At 36.5% G+C, this 23,303-nt stretch overlaps 1 protein-coding gene across 4 annotated transcripts in view; it reads left to right on the top strand.

Moving 5' to 3' along the window:
* ANKRD31 (ankyrin repeat domain 31) overlaps positions 1-23,303 on the top strand; it is a 129,833-nt gene that overhangs the window by 49,571 nt on the left and 56,959 nt on the right. For 2 of the 4 annotated variants that reach the window (XM_079918339.1, XM_079918336.1), the window contains 6 exons: positions 1,914-2,056; positions 8,224-8,368; positions 11,592-11,644; positions 12,613-14,137; positions 14,655-14,825; positions 16,642-16,779. In XM_079918339.1, coding sequence (XP_079774465.1) covers positions 1,914-2,056; positions 8,224-8,368; positions 11,592-11,644; positions 12,613-14,137; positions 14,655-14,825; positions 16,642-16,779 — 2,175 coding nt within the window. The remainder of the gene's footprint in view (positions 1-1,913; positions 2,057-8,223; positions 8,369-11,591; positions 11,645-12,612; positions 14,138-14,654; positions 14,826-16,641; positions 16,780-23,303) is intronic. The other 2 variants (XM_079918337.1, XM_079918338.1) reach the window with 2 other exon arrangements.

Raw genomic sequence — 23,303 nt, 5'->3', positions numbered from 1 at the left:
GGGGTAATTAGTCGATTTTCATTTAATATATTTGGATTTACTGCCATTTTACTTGTGTTTCTTGTGTCTTCATCTATTTGGTTTTGTCTTTGCATTATTTTGTAGTGATTACTCTAGGGATTACAATATACATTTTTAATATTTTATAGTCTTCTTAGAGTTAATATTGTAATACTTCATATAAAATGTAAGAACATCAAATACATCTCCCTTTTCCTTTTTTTTTTTAATAAATTTATTTATTTATTTTTGGCTATGTTGGGTCTTCATTGCTGTGCGTGGTCTTTCTCTAGTTGCAGTGAGTGGGGGCTACTCTTCGTTGCTGTGTGCAGGCTTCTCATTGCAGTGGCTTCTCTTGTTGTGGAGCGTGGGCTCTAGGCACACGGGCTTCAGTACTTGTGGCACACAGGCTCAGTAGTTGTGGCTCGTGGGCTCTAGAGCACAGGCTCAGTAGTTGCGGCACATGCGCTTAGTTGCTCCGTGACATGTGGGATCTTCCTGGCTCAGGGCTTGAACCCATGTCGCCTGCATTGGCAGGCGGATTCTTAACCACTGTGCCACCAGGGAAGCCCCTCCCTTATCCTTTATGTTATGTCTGTCGCATATATTACATGTATATACAGGATAAACTCCAAAACATAAAGTTATAATTTTTGCTTTAAGTAGCCTTGTGTATTTTAAGGAAATCTATAGAAAATAAATTCTATTAACTATATATTTACCAGTTTTGGTGCTCTTCATTTCTTCCTCAAGGCTTTCTAATTAATACTATTGGAGAAATTCCTTCTATAGACGTTCTTAACTGGAGTGTCCCCTCAAAGGGGACATTTGGTAGTTTCTGGAAACATTTTTAGTTTTTACAACTGGAATGGGCAGCAGGGTACTACTGGCATCTGATGGATTAAGACCAGGGATACTGCTAAACATCCTACAGTGCCCAGAACATTTAGCCCAAAATGTCAGTGCCAAGGTTGAGAAACTGGATTATGGAGATGGTTCTGAAAATGTTAGTGCCAAGATTGTGAAACTTGGTTTATGGAAGGAAAGAATGAAGCACACTTTAACTTGCAACTTTTTATGTTTTCTTATATCAATCGTATGATTTTTTGGAGTTTAGATATCTTTGACTTACACCATTAAATCTGGCTAGCAAAGGAAGAAGATATTTATTTGGATAACTGGTTTTCTTGGAGCAGTTTGTGGTATGTTTGTTGAATTTACTGTAACTAACTTTTTGCAAATAGGGAGAAAAGAAATATACAGTTGACCCATGAACAACGTGGGAGTTAAGGGTGCTAACCCTCTGTGTGGTCAAAAATCTGAGAATAAGTTACAGTTACAGCCCTCCGTATCCATGGTTACTCCTTCAGCTAACCTCCGATTGTGTAGTGCTGTAGTATTTACTGTTGGAAAAAAATCTGTGTATAAGGTAAACCTGCATAGTTCAAACCCATATTGTTCATGAGTCGACTGTATACTTTTGAACTGACTTCTGCGTAGTCTTGCTGGCTGGGTGGGTTATTTTAATGGAAGTACCTTGAGTTACAAATAAGGCTTTTCCCCCTCTTCTCTGCAGAAAAGTAGCCTGCAATCAGCATTCTCTATGAGCTAATAATGACCCCCTTACAGCCTTTTTATTTGAGGGGGGCAAAAATAGTTTCAAATATTTTACTTATTTTCATGTTTTTCCATATTAACACCAACAGAATTAGGGGTAGGAATTTTATTTGTCCATCAGATTTATTGAATCCACAAATAATACAGGTTGCTTTCATGGTGAGATTATCTTGTCTCGTATAACCAAAATATTTTTAAAGCAACAACTTAGAATTAGAGTTCTTATTTTAAGGGCAAGCACAAACATTATTAAGATGCCAAATATAAACAAACACCATTTCTTTTTTGTGTAACAGGTTGGACAGCACTTCATGAAGCTAGTGTAGGAGGATTTTATCAGACAGCAAGTGAACTATTAAAGGGTGGAGCAGATGTAAATATCAGAGGAATGTACCAGATCACTCCCCTACATGATGCTGTGATGAATGGACATTATAAGGTACTGTGATTCTTTTGTTGGCAGAGCAAACACTACATTCTGCAAGTATTAAAAACCTCTGGGACCAAGCAATAGAAAAACAGATAGGGATCCAGTTTCAGTTCATTCTGCTAATCAATACTCAGAATTCATAATAAAATTTTACTGTGTGATGGATCATTTGTGCCTAATGTGGTAGATCCCATTTTACATGTTACTTTTAATAACTTCAGAATGCGTATTTTGGTTATACACAGTATTTTTAAAATTTCTTTAGACTCTTTTTGTATGGTTCTTTATAGGCTTTAGGAGAACATTTCCTTCTTAGAGTGTTACACAGTGATGTCCAGCCCTGATAGCAGGCTTACAGCTTTTTGTAGTCTAGTGTTACTTTCAGAGTCAGACTAAGACATGAGAACCTCCCAGGTTTTAATGATCAGCCAGTACACACCAGCACAGAGGTACCAGTGGTTATAGTATCAAAATACTATAATTCTATACAAGTTGGTTAATAGTAGCTTCAATAATGGTAATATTAATTAAGATTATGAATTCCAGCACACTTGCTTTATCATATATGTTCTGAGCTTCCTAGACATTTTTCTGGTCCAGGAACTGCATTGGTCTGAGGCACTTGTGAAAATAGCTTATTATTTATTTCAAGTATTGGAAGTTGCCTCTGGGTTTAAAACCTCTAGGGTAGGAGAGGGGGCTAATCAACAAGGCTCAGGAAGATCTGTTCAGTGTTCCTCCAGAAGAAATGCCTACCACAGGTAAAACTGGGGAAGGCTGCCAGGAACCATGGGCGTAGACAAATAGGACATATCCCTTCCTAGTTTGGAGGGTTTAGGTGGTTTTGCTTTTTTTGGATAATGTATCACCTGACGGTAGGTGGTCATTCCTGCACATTTTGTAGAGGGCTTGGGGGAGAAAATTCTGCCTTGGACCTAATTTAATGGCCAGAAGAATGCTAGAACAAGTGATGGTGTGAGCCCTCTCTCTGTCTTTTATCTGCTCTTCAAAACTGGCCTCTAGCAGAGAAACCTCATGCCAAAGCATTTCTTCTCTCTCTCCATGGTCCATCCGCTCTCCAACTTGCCAGGGCTGACCTATCCTGGTCAAGAATCTTTTCTCCCTTTGGGTAATATGAGCCGTGGGTGATTTATACCTTTTTTTCTTTTCTTTCTCAGTCCTTCCTTTGTCCCTCCTGATAACTTGGCTCCAATTAACTTCTGCCTCACAGGCTATAACTAGCAGTCTTCTTTCTGGCCTTTGCAGATATGTAGCCTTCTCTTGTACCCTTAGTGAAGTAAAAGGGACCAAAGACACAGGCCTCTAACTCCTGAAGTATCCTGTGGTATATAAATATTTGAGATGTTGAATTGGAGGTTCATTGACAATGTTGCTGGGATTCACAGATATTGAAAAGATATCCCCCACACATGGTGATTATGCATTCCATTTGTGTCTGGAGTGAGCTTTCTTATAAAGTTTGATTGTATATTCTATTACACTTTAAAAAGTCATACCACATCAACAGGCCGGAGCATGGATGGTGTTCTGTTGTTGTTGGGAGTATTTTTTTAAAATCCCAGACATCATACCATTTTATCCATAAATACTTGTACCTGCATCTCTAACAGATAAGGACATTTTTTTCCACACCCACATTTTTTATCATCTTACCTTATAAAAATTGAAATTTTAAATACCACTTAATAATATCTAGTCCATATTTAAATTTCCCCAAATTATCTAAAAATGTTTTTTATTACAAGTTTTTGTTTGAATCATGATCTATCAATGTCTGTACTTTTCATGTGTTTGTTATGTCTGTTAAGTGTGTGTGGTTTTTTTAAAGGTTTATTATTTATTTATTTAATTTATTTTTGGCTGCGTCGGGTCTTAGTTGTGGCATACTGGATCTTCATTGAGGCATGCGGGATTTTTCGTTGTGGCGCGTGGTCTCTTTGTTATAGTGCTCGGGCTTCTCTCTAGTTGTGGCATGCGAGTTTTCTCTTCTCTAATTGTAGTGCCCAGGCTCCAGAGTGTGTGGGCTCTGTAGTTTGCAGCACGTGGGCTCTAGTTGAGGTGCAGGAGCTTAGTAGTTGTGGCATGCAGGCTTAGTTGACCTGCGGCATGCGGGATCTTAGTTCCCTGACTAGGGATTGAACCTGCGTCCCCTGCATTGGGAGGTGGATTCTTTACCACTGGACCACCAGAGAAGTCCCTCTTAAGTATGTTTTAATCTATAACAGTTCTTCCTATATTTTCTTTTGTGTGTGTCTTCTAGAACCTGGGTCATTTGTCTTATAGAATTTCCTAAATTCTGGATTTGACTGACTTTATCTATGTTTCTTCCCATATTTTCTCTAAATGGTGTTTTAATGTAAAAACTATCAGAGACCACAATCTGGGTGCTATGTGTGCTCATTGCTATTGGATGTCATTGTTTTTAGGCATTTTCAGTGAAATGTATACTTTTAGAAAGAAAAACAAATCATGAGTTCTTACTGATATTTCCATTTCAGACTTAATATTATAGATTCATAATAACTTTGATTTTATACTTGTATCTCTTTTTCTAATATCCTCCAAACTGAAAAGGAACTTTGAGACTGGAAAACAAAGCAGGCAATTCCATAAAGTGCAATTGTGAAGTTTATTGTGAGTAGCTTATATACTGGCAGGATTGGGCAGACACAATCCAGAGGCATTCACAGCTGTGCTCCTCACCACTGAAAGGAGCACAGGGAGATTTAAAGCGGCCAAAGCTAACAACAGAATCTGACTACCAAATGAGAAGCATGTCCACACTAACTGGAAGTGGAGATTTTTCCTCCCCCTGGGGGGTCTCATGACCATTAAGCATCTGTGTCAACAGAAGACACTCTTCCAGTTTTCTGTCAGCAAGGGTAAAAGTTGACAGGGAATTTATCTGGCTTGGGCACATTCCTTTGTTGAGTAGGCTAAAGCTTAATCATGCAGAAAGGGGAGGGGTAGGACTTCAGACCTAAGATAGAGCTGACAAAATGGAGTCAGTGTGGTTCAGCCACACAGAAGTCAGCTGATTCTAGAGGGAGGAAAGCACTAGAGTCAATAATACGATTAAAGGTGAAAAGCCACGGGCAAGCCTTAAGTAGCAGTGTATTTCCTCATGGGGCCTACTGTTCGATGAACTAAATAAGTGGGGATTGTGAGGCCAGCCACTTACTGAAATTGCTCTGCTTGTTCCAGTTAAGAACATGTGGTAATCTTAAAATATGTCCACAAATTCTTTAACAGTCCTCCCTTCGAAAGGTGGATCCTGATTCCTCTCCTCAGGAGGGTAGGCTGGAGTTTCAGTGAGTTGCTTCTAACAAACACAGTGTGGCAGGAGTGACACAGTACATGACTTCTAAGACTAGGTTGAAAACTGTTGCGGCTTCTTCCTTGTTCTCTCACTCACTTGTTCAGCAACGCTGGGAGAAGCCAGATGTCATTTCGTGCAGCCACTCAAGCAGCTCCATGGAGAGGTTCACGTGGCAGTGGACAAAGGCCTCCTGCCCACAGCCATGTGAGTGAGCCATCTTAGAAAGATCCTCCAATCCCAGGCAAACTTTTGTTTATTTTTTAATTTTTAAATTTTTTAAAATAAATTTATTTTATTTATTTATATTTGGCCGCATTGGGTCTTCATTGTTGCATGTGGGCTTTCTCTACTTGCGGCGAGCAGGGGCTACTCTTCGTTGCGGTGCACGGGCTTCTCATTGCAGTGGCTTCTCTTGTTGCGGAGCATGGGCTCTAGGCACGTAGGCTCAGTAGTTGTGGCACGTGGGCTCAGTAGTTGTGGTTCGCGGGCTCTAGCGTGCAGGCTCAGTAGTTGTGCCTCACGGGCTTAGTTGCTCCGCGGCATGTGGGATATTCCCGGACCAGGGCTCGAACCGTGTCCCCTGCCTTGGCAGGTGGATTCTTAACTACTGCACCACCAGGGAAGTCCCCAGGCAAGCTTTTAGGTGATTGTATCTCCAGCCAACATTTTGACTGTAATCTCATGAGAGACCCTGAGGCAGAACCACCCACCTGTGGCCACTCCCAAATTCCTGACCCACAGAAACTATGAGATTATAAATATTTATTATTGTTTTAAGCTACTAAGTTTTGGGGTAACTTGTTAGGTAGCAACAGATAACTAATACAGAACCTAAACGCAGATTTAAAATAGGGGTAAAAAACGTAGTGGAAATAACTGATTTACTGCCATTTGGTAAGAAGAGAGTTTTTTAAAGAGGATATGTTAGTTAGGCTTCAGAATTCCTGATACCAAGCTATAGAGAGAATTGGTAAATGTGCATAGTTGGTGAAGCAGAGTATCCAGAGTCTAAAACAGAGACTGCCAAAGTAATGTATTCACTCCCTTGGGATCACCAACCCAGATTTCCAGAAAAGTGACGCTCTAGCCCTTGCCTTTTCCCTTCCTCCCATCTTCTTTCTCATGCTTGTTGATCCTGAGTTACTTTCATACTTCATGGCTTATTATTTGACATAAAACCTCAGAGGTAAGCAACACAGTTCCTTTGGCAACCCACTTATGAAACTACTTTTCCTGAAAAAAAAGTGGTACACTCTCTATTTGTATTACTAAACAAAATGTGAAGCTCCAGGAATATGAATTATAAATTTAATTGTATCTACTGTTACTTTCAATCCCCCTATCTAGCATTAAACTCCCACAGTAAAGCCATTTGAAAAGCAGAATCAAGTTGCTGAGTCTTAATAATTTTTAAAAGATTTGGCTCATATTCTCCTTGTGTGTCGTGGGGCATTTTTCTCTCCTAGAATGCTTTCTTATAAAAGGAAAAATGTATATATCTTTAATCTGTATTAAATGTATATATCTTTAATTTAATGCATAAAATTTTCAGAAATTCAGATCCTTTCTCTCATTCCAGACATTAACAGAGAAATCTAGGCTTCATTTAGTATGTTATTTAAAGCCTGTTACCCACATCCTCCTTGGTCAACATTCATTTTTTTATTAAACAACATTTATTAAATATATACTCTATGCCAGATACTGAAATAGACACTGGGAATATAAAGATGATTAAGACATATATCTGTTGCAAAAACTTGGAAGCAACTTAAACGTGCATCAGTAGGGTACTGGTTAAGTAAATTATAGTACATTCATATAGTATATTCAAAAGTAAACTATTACTCAGCTGCTAAAAAGAATGATGAAGTTCAATCCATACTGATTTGGAACAATCTTCAAAGTCTGTTGCAGGGTGGGGTGGGCAGGAATGTATATAGTATATGACCACTTGTGTAAGAAAAAGTGTATGTACACAGTTATGATTCGTACATATATACCTGTTGGACTAGACTAACTCTGGAAAAGTTCAGAAGAAACTGTAACCAGAGCTGACTTAGAAAAAATAATTAGATGACTAGAGGACAAGGGTTGAGGAGGGAAACTTATTTTTCATTGTCTACTTCTCTGAGCCTTCTGTATTTTGAACCGTATTTATTAATTTCCTATTCAAAAATAATAAATTAATTTTAAAAGAAAACAGAGTCCTACCCTCAAAAAACTTGGAGTACAGGAGAGAGAAATATATAAGAAATAAGTATAATATACAGCATATTGGACATAAAATATGTACATAGAAGTAGGAAGAGGTCATTTTTCTCTAGGGGATCAGTGGGTGAGGAGGTCAGGGAGAGCTTCATAGAGGAGGTTACTCGAGGAGCAGTAACAGATTAAAGATTTACCTGTTTCTCTCTGATACCGAGGGGGAGCAGCAGCAACACAGGTCTATACAGAAGACATAGCTATTTCCTGGAACCTGTTAAAATTACATTTACTACTACAGAATGTAATCCTAATTCCTGGTATATCTGCTAGCTCCATTTCATCAGCAACTGAACCACAAACATTTCTGCCCCTCGCTCCATTCCTCCTTTCCTCCCTCTTCCTTACTTCCTCTCTCCTTTTTTTTTTTTTTGTAAGAGAAGGCATATTTATATTAATAAATTATGATTCAGTAGCAGTTACATCAATTTTTGGTTTGGGGCAGTAATGTTACAGGAAACCCAAACTGTATTGTTGAAAGAAATATTTAATGTTGCTTAGAGTTGTATGCTGGCACACATTTATAATAATACACCTTTTGTCTGGGCTCCCTCACAAAATCTTCCTCTAGGTGGCACAGTTACTTCTTTTGAATGGAGCAGATCCTTTATTTAGAAATGACAGTGGAAAGTGTGCTTTGGATGAAGCTAAAGACTCATGTATGAAGCGTCTCCTTGAGAGATATGTTCCTAAACATCAAAAGCATCTTATATCAGGTAAAATTGAACTGCCCTGTTATATCTGTTCATCATGTCAGTAGAGAGTTATAGAAATCAAACTTGGAATTACAGAAATTAAATTGGTTTTCCTCATAAATTTTGAGAAAATCCATCCTGTGGTGTCCTTGCTCCATTCCTTTAGTTGAGCACACTGACTTGTTTGCAAATGCACCAAATGGAAGAACTCTAAAAGAACAAAGAAAGATAGTATTAAATGTACTTTCCCCCAGGATATGTATTGGAAACAGTTAAGAAAACTTTTGTAAAGTTCTGGGTCTTTTCCCCATAATCCGTTGTCTGAATAACATGGGTGATGTAACTTACATTTGGCTTTATCATTTTCCATGAATATGGCCAGGATTGTTTACTTTCATTCCTTAAGAATATTTTCTTATGGCTGTACTTTTGCCTTGTCATTCATCATTGCACTAAGTTGAACTACAAAAGAACTTGACCTGCAGTTTCAAGAAGATTATATAAGAACTGTTTATTTTTTTATTGACGTATAATTGATTTATAATATTGTACTAGTTTCAGGTATATAATGTAGTGATTCAGTATTTTTATAGATCATACTCCATTTAAAGTTATTACAAAATGGTGGTTATATTCCCTGTGCTGTACAATATATCCTTGTTGCTTATTTATTTTATACCTAGTAGTTTGTATCTCTTAATTCCAAAACGCTATTTTGCCCCTCCCCCTTCCCTCTCCCCACTGGCAACCATTACTTTGTTCTCTATATCAGTGAGTCTGTTTCTGTTTATACATTGGTTTGTTATATACATTGGTTTGTTTTATTTTTTTAGATTCTATATATGTGATAACAGAGTATTTGTCTTTCTCTGACTTATCTCACCAAGAATAATACCCTCTAGGTATCCATGTTGTTGCAAATGGCAGCATTTCATTCTTTTTTATGGTTGAGTAATATTCCATTGTATATATATAATACTGTATCTTCTTTATCCATTCACTTGCTATGGACAGTTAGGTTGCTTCCATGTCTTGGCTATTGTAAATAGTAGTGCTGCTATGAACATTAGGGTGTGTGTATCTTTTTGAGTTAGTGTTTTCATTTTCTTTGGATATATACCCAGCAGTGGAATTGCTGGATCATATGGTAGTTCTACTTTTAGTTTTTTGAGAAACCTCCATACTGTTTTCCATAGTGGCTTTAACAGTTTTCATTCCCACCAACTGTATACAAGGGCTCCTTTTTCTACAAATCCTTAACAATCTTTGTTATCTGTAGACTTTTTTTTTTTTTTTTTTTGCGGTATGCGGGCCTCCCATCGTTGTGGCCTCTCCCGTTGTGGAGCACAGGCTCCGGACGCACAGGCTCAGCGGCCATGGCTAACGGGCACAGCCGCTCCGCGGCATGTGGAATCTTCCTGGACCGGGGCACGAACCCGCGTCTCCTGCATCGGCAGGCGGACTCTCAACCACTGTGCCACCAGCGAAGCCCTTTCTGTGTTATCTTGTTTGGAAAAATATCTTTCAGGTCTTCTGTCCATTTTTTTGATTGGATTTTTTTTTATATTGGGTTGTATGAGCTGTTTATAAATTTTGGATATTAACCCCTTATTGGTCGTATCTTATACAAATATTTTCTCCCATTCAGTACGTCATCTTTTTGTTTTGTCAATGGTTTCCTATTCTGTGTAAAAGCTTTTCAGTTTTATGAGGTCCCATTTGTTTATTTTTTGTTTCCCTTGCCTTAGGAAACAAATCTCAAACAATATTAGTATGATTTATGTCAGAGTGTTCTGCCTGTGTTCTCTTTTAGGAGTTTTATGGTTTCTGGTCTTACATTTATGTCTTTAATCCATTTGAGTTTATTTTTGTATGTGGTGTGAGAAAATGTTCTAATTTCATTCTTTTACATTTGGCTGTCCAGTTTTACCACTTATTGAAGGCACCCTTTGTTGAAGAAACTTTCTTTTCTCCATTGTATGTTTTTGCCTCCTTTGTCATAGACTAATTGAAGATAGGTGTGTTGGTTTATTTCTGGACTCTCTATTCTGTTCCATTGATCTATGTGTCTGTTTTTGTGCCATTACTGTGCTATTTTGACTACTGTAGTATTGTATAGTCTGAAATAGGGAGCACGATACCTCCAGCTCTGTTCAGCTTTCTCTAAATTGCTTTGGCAGTTCAGGGTCTTTTGTGGTTCCATATAAATTTTGGGATTATTTGTTCTAGTTCTGTGAAAAATGTTGTGGCTATTTTGATAGGGATTGCTTTGGGTAGTATGGAAATTTTAACAGTACTCTTCCAGTCCAAGAACACAGTATATCTTCCCATGGCTTTGTATCATCTTCAGTTTCTTTCATCAGTGTTTTATAGTTTTCAGAGTATAGGTCTTTCACCTCTTTGGTTAAGTTTATTCCTAGGTATTTTATTCTTTTTGATGAGATTGTAAATGTAAATGGGATTTTTTTCTTGCTTTCTCTTTCTGATAGTTCACTATTAGTATATAGAAAAGCAACAGATTTCTGTATATTACTTATGTATCCTGCAACTTTATTAAGCAGACATATTAGAAAATGATGATAATACAATTAATTATGGAAGAATTTTTTGCCTTACAAAACCTTGCACACAGTTGCATATCTGAGTATAACTGTGGGGAATATAAAAATACTGAGTTCAGTGCCCATCTTTAACATAATTTTTTTTTTTTTTTTTTTTTTTTTTTTTTTATAAATTTATTTATTTTTGGCTGTGTTGGGTCTTTGTTTCTGCGCAAGGGCTTTCTCTAGTTGTGGCGAGCGGGGGCCACTCTTCATCGCGGTGCGCGGGCCTCTCACTGTCGCGGCCTCTCTTGTTGTGGAGCACAGGCTCCAGACGCGCAGGCTCAGTAGTTGTGGCTCACGGGCCTAGTTGCTCCGCGGCATGTGGGATCTTCCCAGACCAGGGCTCGAACCCGTGTCCCCTGCATTGGCAGGCAGATTCTCAACCACTGCGCCACCAGGGAAGCCCCAACATAATTTTGTTGGGTCTGTTTTGCTTTTCCTAGAGAAATGTTTTCAGCTTTCTCAATAAATATGGAAATTATAAATTATGGAATATTATATGTGTCAATTTTAATAGAAAGTGTTTGCATAATTTCACTTTTTCCACTTGGTTTTCTCATGGCAAAGGAGTTTTGGTTTTAGAAGTCTAGAGTCTGACTACTGGAGGCTCTTTTCTTTGATTTTTCTCTTTTTGCTTACAGCGCAGACAAATAGCACTGACCCTTCAGACTTAGAGGATGAACACCACCACAAGGTATATCTCTGTTCAACAATAAACATTTTTATAGAGCACACCTGCTGGTTATTTTATAGATCATCAGAGGGGAAAGAAAGACTACTGAAGCATTCACCAGGAACAGTGACTTCACCTTTGCTTTTAAGACACTTTGGAATAATTGCATAAGAATCAGAAGGTTCTGGCCTGTTAGTTTGGGAAGCAGTTGAGTAAATAAAGCATATGTGGGCACACTAATGTATTGGTAGCCATTTCCATTTCCTTTCTCCTCTTTACGGAGCCATGAGGGTTATCAACAATGTCAAATTTCCTCTGGCCTGAGCACAGTATAAGAGTCAAAGGTGTCGATCCATCCCTTCAAACTTCACGTGGTGGGCAGTTACTTTTCATCTGGTGCTTGTGTTGTGATGTGTGAGAGGAAGCACTGTCCCTGTTTTAATCTTGGCAGCCCACAGTAATCTTTCCATGCAGGCCAACTTGGTTGTATATCTGTCTTTTTGTTTTTAAATCCCTTCTTCCAGTGCCCTACCTGTGGTCTCTCACAGATACCAGAGGAAGAAACTCTCTTAATTCTAGGTCTATCTATATAACAAATGGGAGAGGAGAGTGTTTCTACAGTATTCTTGTAAAGATTCCTTGTAAAGGAATTACCTGATTGTTTTAAAAGCCTATAAAAATTAGGTAGATTAAAATTTTTCATTATGTTTAGTAAGATAGATAGTGCTAAAATACTGGCAAAAAGAAATTAAAATGTACAGGAGAAAATAAAGATTAGTACACATACTGAGTCTATTACTTTTGCCTTTCTTCTGTTAGTCTACTTTTCTGAAATACAAACCAGGTTGTATATATCCCAGCAGGTCCTGTGGTGAGATCAAATTATAACATTGAATGGAATATTAGTTTGCTTTATCTCCAATCCAGAATGAATTAAGTGTAGAACTATAGTTGAAAATTAAAGCTAACTATGTATTTTGTTTCTACAGAAACCAAAATTCAGTTCTAAAAATCACAGTGGGTTTGTTTGTGATGAAAATTCCAAGAGACAGAAGCCAGAACATGTAAAAGTCAATAAAGGAAGCAAAGAGGGTTTATTTATAAATAAAGAAGATGTATATGAACATTACCAAAAAGATTCCCAAAACACGAAATTTGGTAAATCCAAGTATAAACGATCAACTCTTAACCAAATATACTCGACAGAACTCAGAAAGGACAATCTCCATGGTGTTGAGGATCCCAGCACAAATGTGTCTGAAGATAAAGGAAGAAGAAATACACGACATAAAAGAACTCAAATCAATGATGCAATCCAAGAAAGCGATCCAAGAAAGACAATAGCTGTCTCTTCTTCCAGAAAAATAAACAGATTGGTTACTTGTCAACAACATACTCTCCAAACCCTTGATGACCTTCCAGAAAAGTCATGTAAACCTTTTAGCCCATCTCTGTCAGGCCTGAAAAATGGTTTAAGTAACAATGTTGAGACTTGTTCATTTCCCAAAGAGACACATACCCAAAGCCTGGATTTATCAGATAGACAAGAAATAAAATTTTTGGAATTAGAATCCACTGACCAAGCTGAAGCCGTTTCTTTCTCAGGACTTTCTTTACATAAAAAAACCGAGTTACCACTTGTTGCTACAGATCAGCAGCCTCATACTCACCAAGAACAGCAGCACATTAGCCCTTATAAATCTCATGAAAACAGTAACTCAGGTCAAAAAGATGAGAGCCCTAATAAGTGGGAAAACTCTTCCCAATCCTTTATAAAGGAAAATTTTAATAATGATGATGATGGTGATTCCTGTGCTCCTGAGGAGACTGTAACATTTAAAAAGGTGATAAGTTCTTCAGGTTGCAAAAACCACGATAATTATAAAGAGAATAAAACAAATAGAGAAGAAATGGATTTTCAACAATTTTCACCTTCTCAAGACCATTTTTCACAGGAAAATGAGTTAATAAAAGCAGGCAGCCTAACCATATTTCCACAACAGGAAGCTGTTAATTTTTCTAATTCAGATAATATAATAGTTTCTGAACATGTTTCAGATTATGAACAATGTACATGTGGAACTTCTTTTGATCACTCACATGGCAGTCCTGAACATACTTCCCTTGCTTGTACAAGAACACTCTCAACACATGAAGTTTCAAAGTTGACTAGTCATGTGGAACTATTCGAGAGGCCTCAGGATTGTAGCCCCAGAATACCAACTCCTTTAATGAATCAAACGGATACACATATTGTGGAAAAGGTGAATAAGGAAGGAGACACTAAAAGGAATTACACTGACAAAGGCCAAAAACCAAGTTCTTCAAATAGGCCTTTATCCAGAGTTGTTCATTCTCAAGTAATGGAAACAACTAAAGTTGAAAAAAGGAGACAAGAGATCAAAACTATACATAGTATAGGCTTTCAGTCCATTGACAATATCAGTAAAGAATTGACCCTCTCACAGCTTAGTCAAAGAGAAGAGAAGGAAATTTCTCACAAACCAGGTATTAGTAGTATTGCTCAATTTGTATACGTTTCCTGTAGATTTACTTACTTCACAGAAATTTCTAACTGAATTTCACTCAACCTATGCCCAAACTGATAAGAATGAGGACATGTGGACCATAATTTGGAGATACTTTTAATTAGTTAAGTAATGGTATTTACTTTGAAAGAATGTGCTAAATTGATATTAACAGGAGATAATAAACAGTATTTCTATGAGTTCTTATGTTTCTATGAGTTTTTTTAATATAGCACCTTCTTAGTATCAAGAAAGCGAACAACATTTTCATAGCAGGAAATTGTTAGCTCCATTGATTTCAGTGATTCACAGTTGAAATTGCATCCAGAAAACTAATTTATGTTTGTTGTATGAAAACATTTTTAAAGGCTTCCACTCCTTTAAAATAAGCAGTCCAGCTAGGAACAGAAACTTGGAACAATTAACATGACTAGACTCTTTTTTAGTCATGTAACCGGTAAGGAGAACTACAACACTGATATTGCAAAATGTTTGTTTTTCAGGTGAGGAATTAACTAATAATGTCAATGGAGATGAAAACACTATAAGAAATTGTGAGGAGAAGAAAGAAAAAACAGATTCAGAAATTCACATGCCTACTAACATCCAGGAACACAAAAAAGTTCAGAATTTCAGAAAAAGGCAAAATTTCTTGAAAGCTACCTGCAGCCAAGGTTTGTATTCCTATTTTTATATAGGAAAAGGTTTGCATGATCAAGCCTAGCAATCCACTCTGCTTCAAAGAATTACACATTTTCATATTTACCGTTTTTTTTAGTCATTCACTTATTTATAAGGTTATTTCAGCTATATTTGTCAGATGGTTTTACTGTAATCCACCACTTGAGAATCTCTTAGTCTTCCAATATATTGTCGTATTTTTGCCTATGACTTCTAATTTGTTACGTTAGAGGAGATAAGATAAACAGTAGAGACAGCAAGAACGTTGAGCGGGGGCAGCACATCTGAATTGTGTCAGATCCCTTAGATCCTTCCACTGAGCCCTTTTAACACATGGGAAATTAAAGAAGCATAGCCACTAGTTTCTTTGTGTCAGATGCATTAACTGTATGTGTTTGGCAGCATGGATAGCTGACTATTCTTTGATAGTTCTTGGAGCTAGTTCTGTGTGAACAATAGACTGGACTACTTCAGGTTAAATGTTAAGCACCGAAAAGTTGATTTAGTAAGAAAAAGTTGATATAGTAAGAGGTAGGAATATAGGCATACTCTTTGAACCTTCCTGCATTGTCCGCCTGTCATGTAAACTAAAGCTCTTCTTATACATACCTCCTGTAGCGGGTTGAATAGTGGCCCCCCAAAACATATGTCCATGTCCTGTTCCCTGGAATCTGTGATACTATCTCATTTAAAGAGTGAACATTACCTTGTTTAGAAAAAGAATCTTTGCAGATGTAGTTAAGGATCTTGAGATGAGGAGGATGTCCTGGATTTTCCAAATGGGACCCAAATCTTACAAGTATCCTTATAAAAGAAAAATGGAGAGACCTTTGAGACACACAGGAAAGGAGAAGATAATGTGAAAACCCAGGCAAAGGAACAATGTGGCCAAAAGCCAAGGAAGCTAAGGAATGCTGGTATCCATCAGAAGTTGGAGGAAGCAAGGAAGGATTCTTCCTTAGAGTTTCCAGAGAGAGTGCAGCCCTGCTGACACCTTGGTTTTGGACTTCTGGTCTCCAGAACTGTGAGATAATATATTTGTGTTGTGTTAAGCACAACACAACCACCCAGTTTGTGGTCATTTGTTACAGCTACCACAGGAAACTAATACATTTCTCTAGCAGCACTGAATCATATTTTAATGTAATTTTTTACATGTCTGTCATTCCACTATACTGTAGGCCACTTGAAGAAGAGATATTGTCTTTTATTTTCTTTATATGATGTTACAAAAAATCTTTTAGTACATCATTTTAGCATAGTTTGGGAAAAAAACTATTCACTGTTTTTAGTTCCAACTCAAGTCTAACTTGTGATGCAAGGAAAAGATTTTAAAATCTTCAGATAATGATATTGTACTACATTTTCTATGAAAGAAAACGAAATACCCAGTAGGCCATGGTTTGGTTCTTGGCATCTTTTGGGATCAGAAACACACCCACTGAGATATAAGAATAGTTATAGAAAGAGGATTTTTATAAAATCACAATTTGGTGTAAGAAAATTTTTATTCATTGATAGAGGACTACTGAGAGTGAAGTGAGTGTAGAAATGCTTGTTTTAATCAAGCATATGATAGAGTGAACAACTGCTAGAATGAATTTGAAGTAATGTGATCAGATGCTCTATCAATTCTTTACAAGTTATATTTTTAAATAGTAACAGCAATGATATTAATTGAGGTATGTTTCTGTGTAGTGCATCCTACTTAGGATGTTCTGAGGAAGTTGCTGTGTATTTTCTAAGATCCTTCATAATAATCAGCACTTGGCAGAAAAGAATACTCAGTTTTGCTTGGCAAATTTACAGAAATGAAAACAGCTGGGATCAGTAAGAGGAATGCCAGAGGAGAAAGCCGGCTTCATTTGGCTGCCAGAAGAGGAAACTTGTCTCTGGTGAAAGCTCTGATAAAATCTGGAGCAGATGTGAATCTAAAAGATAACGCAGGTTTCGATTTTTAATTGTAGTTGTCTTTATAATTTGAACTCACTGATATACACATTTCAGCTACCCTCCCCCATTTTGATCCTGGCTGATATATAGCTGCTCACTTTGAAAATCTTTTTATAATATATTATTATTTAGTTGAATAGTAACATTTATCTTGGTTCACACCAATTGCTAAAATAACCTTCTCCTTTGAAACAGTTTTTAACATACGTTTGGGAGCATTCAGAGGGAGTATACAGAATGGGAAGGGAAAGAAGCTTTATTTAGAACTTTTCCTTGGAGGCCTCAATATCATTATCTAATTTTGTAGAGAATACCAAATTTTCCCATTTCCCTGTCCCTTCTTTTCTTTCCTTGTCTATTAATACTGTTCCTTTTTTCTCCCATGTCTTGTTTTTATCTTAAACCTCCATTTTTAAATTTATCTTCTAACATTTTTCTCAAGCACAAAAGAAACTTGTATAAGGAATTCCAGAGGGAAAAAACTCAGATTGATTGATCAAATGTCATTTCAAAGAGAAATGTGACAATACAAGATATAAATAGGAAGGTCAGATGATCTTACTCTATTTTAATATCTAACTTGAAACCATTTGACATGATTAGTATTTACTCTGGTCCCATTATATCTTATGCTCTGTGAGTCTTTTGGCACTTGTATCAACAAATATTTTTGATGTGGTTAATTTGTTTAAAAAAATGAAGCATACTTTTTTATTGAGGTATACTTGATTTATTATATTAGTTTCAGGTGTACAACATAGTGATTCAAAGTTGTAATATTGTACAACTGTACCTCAAAAAAATTTTTAATTACAAATAAAACTAAAAAACAAACAAACAAAAAAACCCAAAGTTGATAGATTATATTCCACTTAGTTATTGTAAAATATTGGCTGTATTCCCTGTGCTGTACAATATATCCTTGTAGCTTATTTATTTTATACATAGTAGTTTGTACCTTTTAATCCCCTACGCCTATCTTGCCCCTCCCCCCTTCCCTCTCCCTACTGGTAACCACTACTTTATTGTTTATATCCATGAATCTGTTTCTGTTTTGCTGAATTTGCTTGTTTCTTTTATTTTTTAGATTCCACAGGTAAGTGATAACATAGAGTATCTTTCTCTGTCTGACTTATTTCACTACGCATAATACCCTTCAGGTCCATCCATGTTTTTGCACAAGGCAAAATTTCATTCTTTTTATGCCCAAGTAGAATTCATTGCGCATATATATACACAAACACACACACACACACACACACACACACACACACACCACATCTTTATCCTTTCATCTGTTGATGGACACTTAGGTTGCTTATATGTCTTGGCTATTGTAAATAATGTTGCTGTGAACACTGGGGTGCATGTATCTTTTTGAATTAGTGTCTGTTTTCTTCAGATATATACCCAGCAGTGGAATTGTTGGATCATATGATAGTTCTGTTTTTAGTTTTTTGAAAAACCTCCATACTGTTTTCTACAGTTGCTGCACCAATTTACATGCCCAACAGTGTACAAGGGCTCCCTTTTTTACATATCCTCACCAATATTTGTTATTGGTGTTTTTTTATGATAATCATTCTGACAGGAGTAGGATAATATCTCATTGTGGCTTTGATTTGCATTTTTTTGATGATTAGCAATGTTGAGCATCTTTTCATGTGCCTGTTGGCCATCTGTATGTCTTTGGAAAAATGTCTATTCAGGTCTTCTGCCCATTTTTTGACTGGCATGTTTCTTTTATTGGTTTTGAATTCTATGAGCTGTTTATATATTTTGGATATTAACCCCTTATTGGTCATGTCATTTGCAAATATTTCCTCCCATTCAGTAGATTTTCTTTTCGTTTTGTCAGTGGTTTCCTTTGCTGTGCAAAAGCGTTTAAGTTTAACTGGGTCCCATTTGTTTATTTTTTATTTTGATTCCTTTGCCATAGGAGACAGATACAAAACAATGTTGCTATGATTTATGTCAGAGTATGCTGTCTATGTTTTCTTCTAGGAGTTTTATGGTTTCCAGTCTTACATTTAGTTCTTTAGTCCATTTTGAGTTTATGTTTGTATAGATGTGAGAAATGTTCTAATTTCATTCTTTTACATGTAGCTCTTCAGTTTTCCCAGCATCACTTATTGAAGAAACTGTCTTTTCTCCATTGTTTATTCTTGCCTCCTTTGTCATAGATTAATTGACATAAATGTGTGGATTTATTTCTGGGCTGTCTGTCCTGTTCCATTGATCTGTGTGTCTGTGTTTGTGCCAGTATAAGACTGTTTTGATTACTGTAGCTTTGTAGTATAGTCTGAAGTCAGGGAGTGTGATTCCTCCAGCTCTGGTCTTCTTTCTTGAGATTGTTTTGGCTATTCGAGGTCTTTTTGTGCTACAGTACAAGTTTTAAAATTATTTGTTCTAGTTCTGTGAAAAATGCCATTGGTATTATGATAGGAACTGCATTGAATCTGTAGATTGCCTTGGGTAGTACAGTCATTTTAACAATATTAATTCTTTTAATCCATGAACACAGTATATCTTGTCTCTCCATCTGGGTGTGTCATCTTCAGTTTTTTTTTTTTTTTCATCACTGTCTTACAATTTTCTGAGTACAGCTCTTTTACCTCCTTAGGCAGGTTTATCCCCAGGTATTTGTCTTTTTGATGCAGTTGAAAATGAGAAGGTTCCTTAATTTTGCTTTCTGATAATTTGTTGTTAGTGTATAGAAATACAACAGATTTCTGTATGTTAATCTTATATCCTGCAACTTAACTGAATTTATTGATGTGCTCTAGTAGTTTTTTGGTGGTGTCTTTAGGATTTTTCTATGTATAGTACCATGTCATCTGCAAAGAGTGACAGTTTTACTTCTTCCTTTCCAATTTGGATTCCTTTTATTTCTTTTTCTTGTCTCATTGGTGTGGCTAGGCCTTCTAATAATGTGTTGAATAAAAGTGGCAAGAGTGGGCATCCTTGTCTTGTTCCTGATATTAGAGGAAATGCTTCCAGCTCTTCACATTGAACATGATTTTAGCTGTGGGCTTATCGTATATGGTCTTTATAATGTGGAAGTATGTTCCCTCTATACCTGCTTTGTGGAGAGTTTTTTTCAAAATGGATGTTGAATTTTATCCAAAGCTTTTTCTGCATCTGTGGAGATGATCATATGATTTTTATTCTTCAATTTGTTAATGTGATGTATCACATTGAATGATTTGTGGCTATTGAGCCATTCTTGCATCCCTGGGATAAATCCCACTTAATCATGGTGTATGATGTTTTTAATGTATTGTTGGATTCTGTTTGCTAATATTTTGTTGAAGATTTTTGCATCTATGTTCATCAGTGATAATGGCCTATAATTTTCTTCTTTTGTGTGTTATCTTTCTCTGGTGTCAAGGAGATGCTGGTCTTGTAGAATGAGTTTGGAAGTGTTTCTTCCTCTGCAATTTTTGGAATAGTTTGAGCAGGATAGGTCTTAATTCTTCCCTAAATATTTGGTAGAATTCACCTGTGAAGCCATCTGGACTTTGGTTCGTTTGGGGTTTTTCATTACTGATTCAATTTCATTACTGGTAATTTATCTGTTCCTATTTTCTATTTCTTCCTGATTCAGTCTTAGGAGACTGTACATTTCTAGGAATTTGTCCATTTCTTGTAGGTTGTCCTTTTTATTGGCATATAGTTGTTTGTAGTAATCTTTTATGATCCTTTGTATTTCTGTGGTGTCCATTGTAACTTCTTTTTCATTTCTGATTTTATTGATTTGGGCCCTCTCTCTTTTTTTGTTGGTGAGTCTGGCCAAAGTGTTGTCAATTTTGTTTATCTTTTCAAAGAACCAGCTCTTAGTTTCATTGATCTTTTCTATTTTTTTTAGCCTCTATTTAATTTATTTCTGCTGTGATCTTTAAGATTTCTTTCCTTCTACTAACTTTCAGGTTTTTTGTTCTTTTTCTCTAGTTCCTTTGGGTGTAAGTTTAGATTGTTTATTTGAGATTTTTCTTGTTTCCTGAGGTAATCTTTTTTTTTTTTAACATCTTTATTGGAGTTTAATTGCTTTACAATGGTGTGTTAGTTTCTGCTGTATAACAAAGTGCATCAGCTGTACATAAACATATATCCCCATATCTCCTCCTTCTTGCATCTCCCTCCCACCCTCCCTATCTCAACCCTCTAGGTGGACACAAAGCATGGAGCTGATCTCCCTGTGCTATGCGGCTGCTTCCCATTAGCTATCTATTTTACATTTGGTAGTGTATATATGTCCATGCCACTCTCTCACTTCATCCCAGCTTACCCTTCCCCCTCCCCATGTCCTCAAGTCCATTCTCTACATCTGCGTCTTTATTCCTGTCCTGCCCCTAGGTTCTTCAGAACAATTTTTTTTTTTTTTAGATTCCATATATATGTGTTAGCGTATGGTATTTGTTTTCCTGTTTCTGACTGACTTCACTCCTAAGGAAATCTTGTATCACTATAAACTTCTCTCTTAGAACTGCTGTTCCTGCATCCCATAGATTTTGGATCATTGTGTTCTCATTTTCATTTGTCTCTAGGTATTTGTTGTTTTTTCCTTTGATTTCTTCAGTGATCCGTTGGTTGTTTAGTAGTATGTTGTTTAGCTTCCATGTGTTTGTGTTTTTTGCAGTTTTGTTCTTGTAGTTGATTTCTGGTCTCATAGTGTTGTGGTCAGAAAAGATGCTCAACATGATTTCAGTTTTCTTATATTTACCAGTTCTTGTTTTGTGGCCTAGCATGTGACCTATCCTGGAGACTGTTCCTTATGCACTTGAAAAGAATGTGTATTCTGATGCTTTTGGATGGAATGTTTTATATATATCAATTAAGTTCATCTGGTATAATGTGTCATTTAAGGCCAGTTTTTCTGTATTGATTTTCTGTCTGGATGATCTGTCCATTGATGAAAGTGGGGTGTTAAAGTCCCCTACTGTGTTACTGTCAATTTCTCCCTTTATGTCTGTTAATATTTGCTTTATGTATTTAGGTGGCCCTATATTGGGTGCAAATATATTTAAAATCGTTATACCTTCTTCTTGGATTGATTCCTTAATCATTATGTAATGTCCTTCTTTGTCTCTTGTAACAGTTTTTGTTTTAAAGTCTATTTTGTCTGATGCAGATATTGTTACCCCAGTTTGCTTTTTGTTTCCATTTTCATGGAATACCTTTTTCCATCCCCTCACTTTCAGTCTGTGTGTGTCTTTAGATCTCAAGTGAGTCTCTTGTAGGTAGCATATATATGGGTCTTGTTCTTGTATCCATTCAGCCACTCTGTGTCTTTTGATTGGAGCATTTAGTCCATTTACATTTAAAGTAATTGTTGATATGTATGTACTTATTGCCATTGTATTCATGGTTTGGGAGTTGTTTTTGTAATTCTTCTTTATTCCTTTCATCTTTTGTTCTCTTGTGATTTTATGATTATCTTTAATGTTATGTTTGGTTTCCATTCTCTTTTTTGCATGTGGCTCTATTATAGATTTTTGATTTGTGGTTACCATGAGTTTTATTTATATATGGGTGTGTATATATATATGATTATTTTAACTTGCTGATCTCTTAATTTCAGATGCATTTTAACAACCCTGCATTTTTACTCTCCTCACCTCACAATTACTGTTTTCAACATCGTATTTTTCATGTATTTGTTTTGTGTATTGCTTAACTGCTTATTGTGGATATAGATGATTTTACTACTTTTGTCTTTTAACCTTCCTAATAGTTTTGTACCCAGTTGACTTACTACCTTTACTGTATATTTGCCTTTACTGATGAACTTTTTCTTTTGTGATATTCATGTTTCCAGTTATGGCCTTTTCCTTTTTGCTTAGAGGAGTCCCTTTAACATTTCACATAAAGCTGGTTTGCTGGTGCTGAACTCTTAGCTCTTGCTTGTCTGTACAACTTTTGATATCAACATCAAATTTGAATAAGAGCCTGGCTGGGTAGAATATTTTTTCTTGTACATTTTTCCCTTTCATCACTTTAAATATATGCTGCCAGTACCTTCTGACCTGCATAGTTCTGTTGCAAAGCCAGCTGAAAGCCTTATAGGAGTTCCCTTGTATGTTATTTGTTGCTTTTCCCTTCCTGCTCTTAATATTCTCTCTTTATCTTTCAATTTTTCCATTTAAATCACAGTGTATCTTAATGTGGTCCTCTTTATGTTGATCCTGTTTGGGACTGTCTGTGCTTCCTGGACCTGGATGTCTCTTTCCTTTCCCAGATTAGGGGAGTTTTCAGATTATTATGTTTTAAAGTATGCTTTCCATCCCTTTCTCTCTCTCTTCGTCTTCTGGGACTCCTATAAAGAAAATGTTTGTACACTTCATATTGTCCCAGAGAGCTCTTAAACTGTCCTCACTTCTTGATTTCCACTACTCTGTCTTCCAGCTTGCTGATTCGTTCCTATATATATCATTTAGTGTACTGTTAATTCCTTTTAGTGTATTTTTCATTTCAGTTATTGTATTCTTCATCTGTTTGGTTGTTCTTTATGTTTTCTA

Source organism: Stenella coeruleoalba, assembly GCF_951394435.1.
Source record: "Stenella coeruleoalba genome assembly, chromosome: 3".
Classification (NCBI taxonomy): Eukaryota; Metazoa; Chordata; class Mammalia; order Artiodactyla; family Delphinidae; genus Stenella; species Stenella coeruleoalba.
This window is presented reverse-complemented; position numbering and strand designations above follow the sequence as displayed.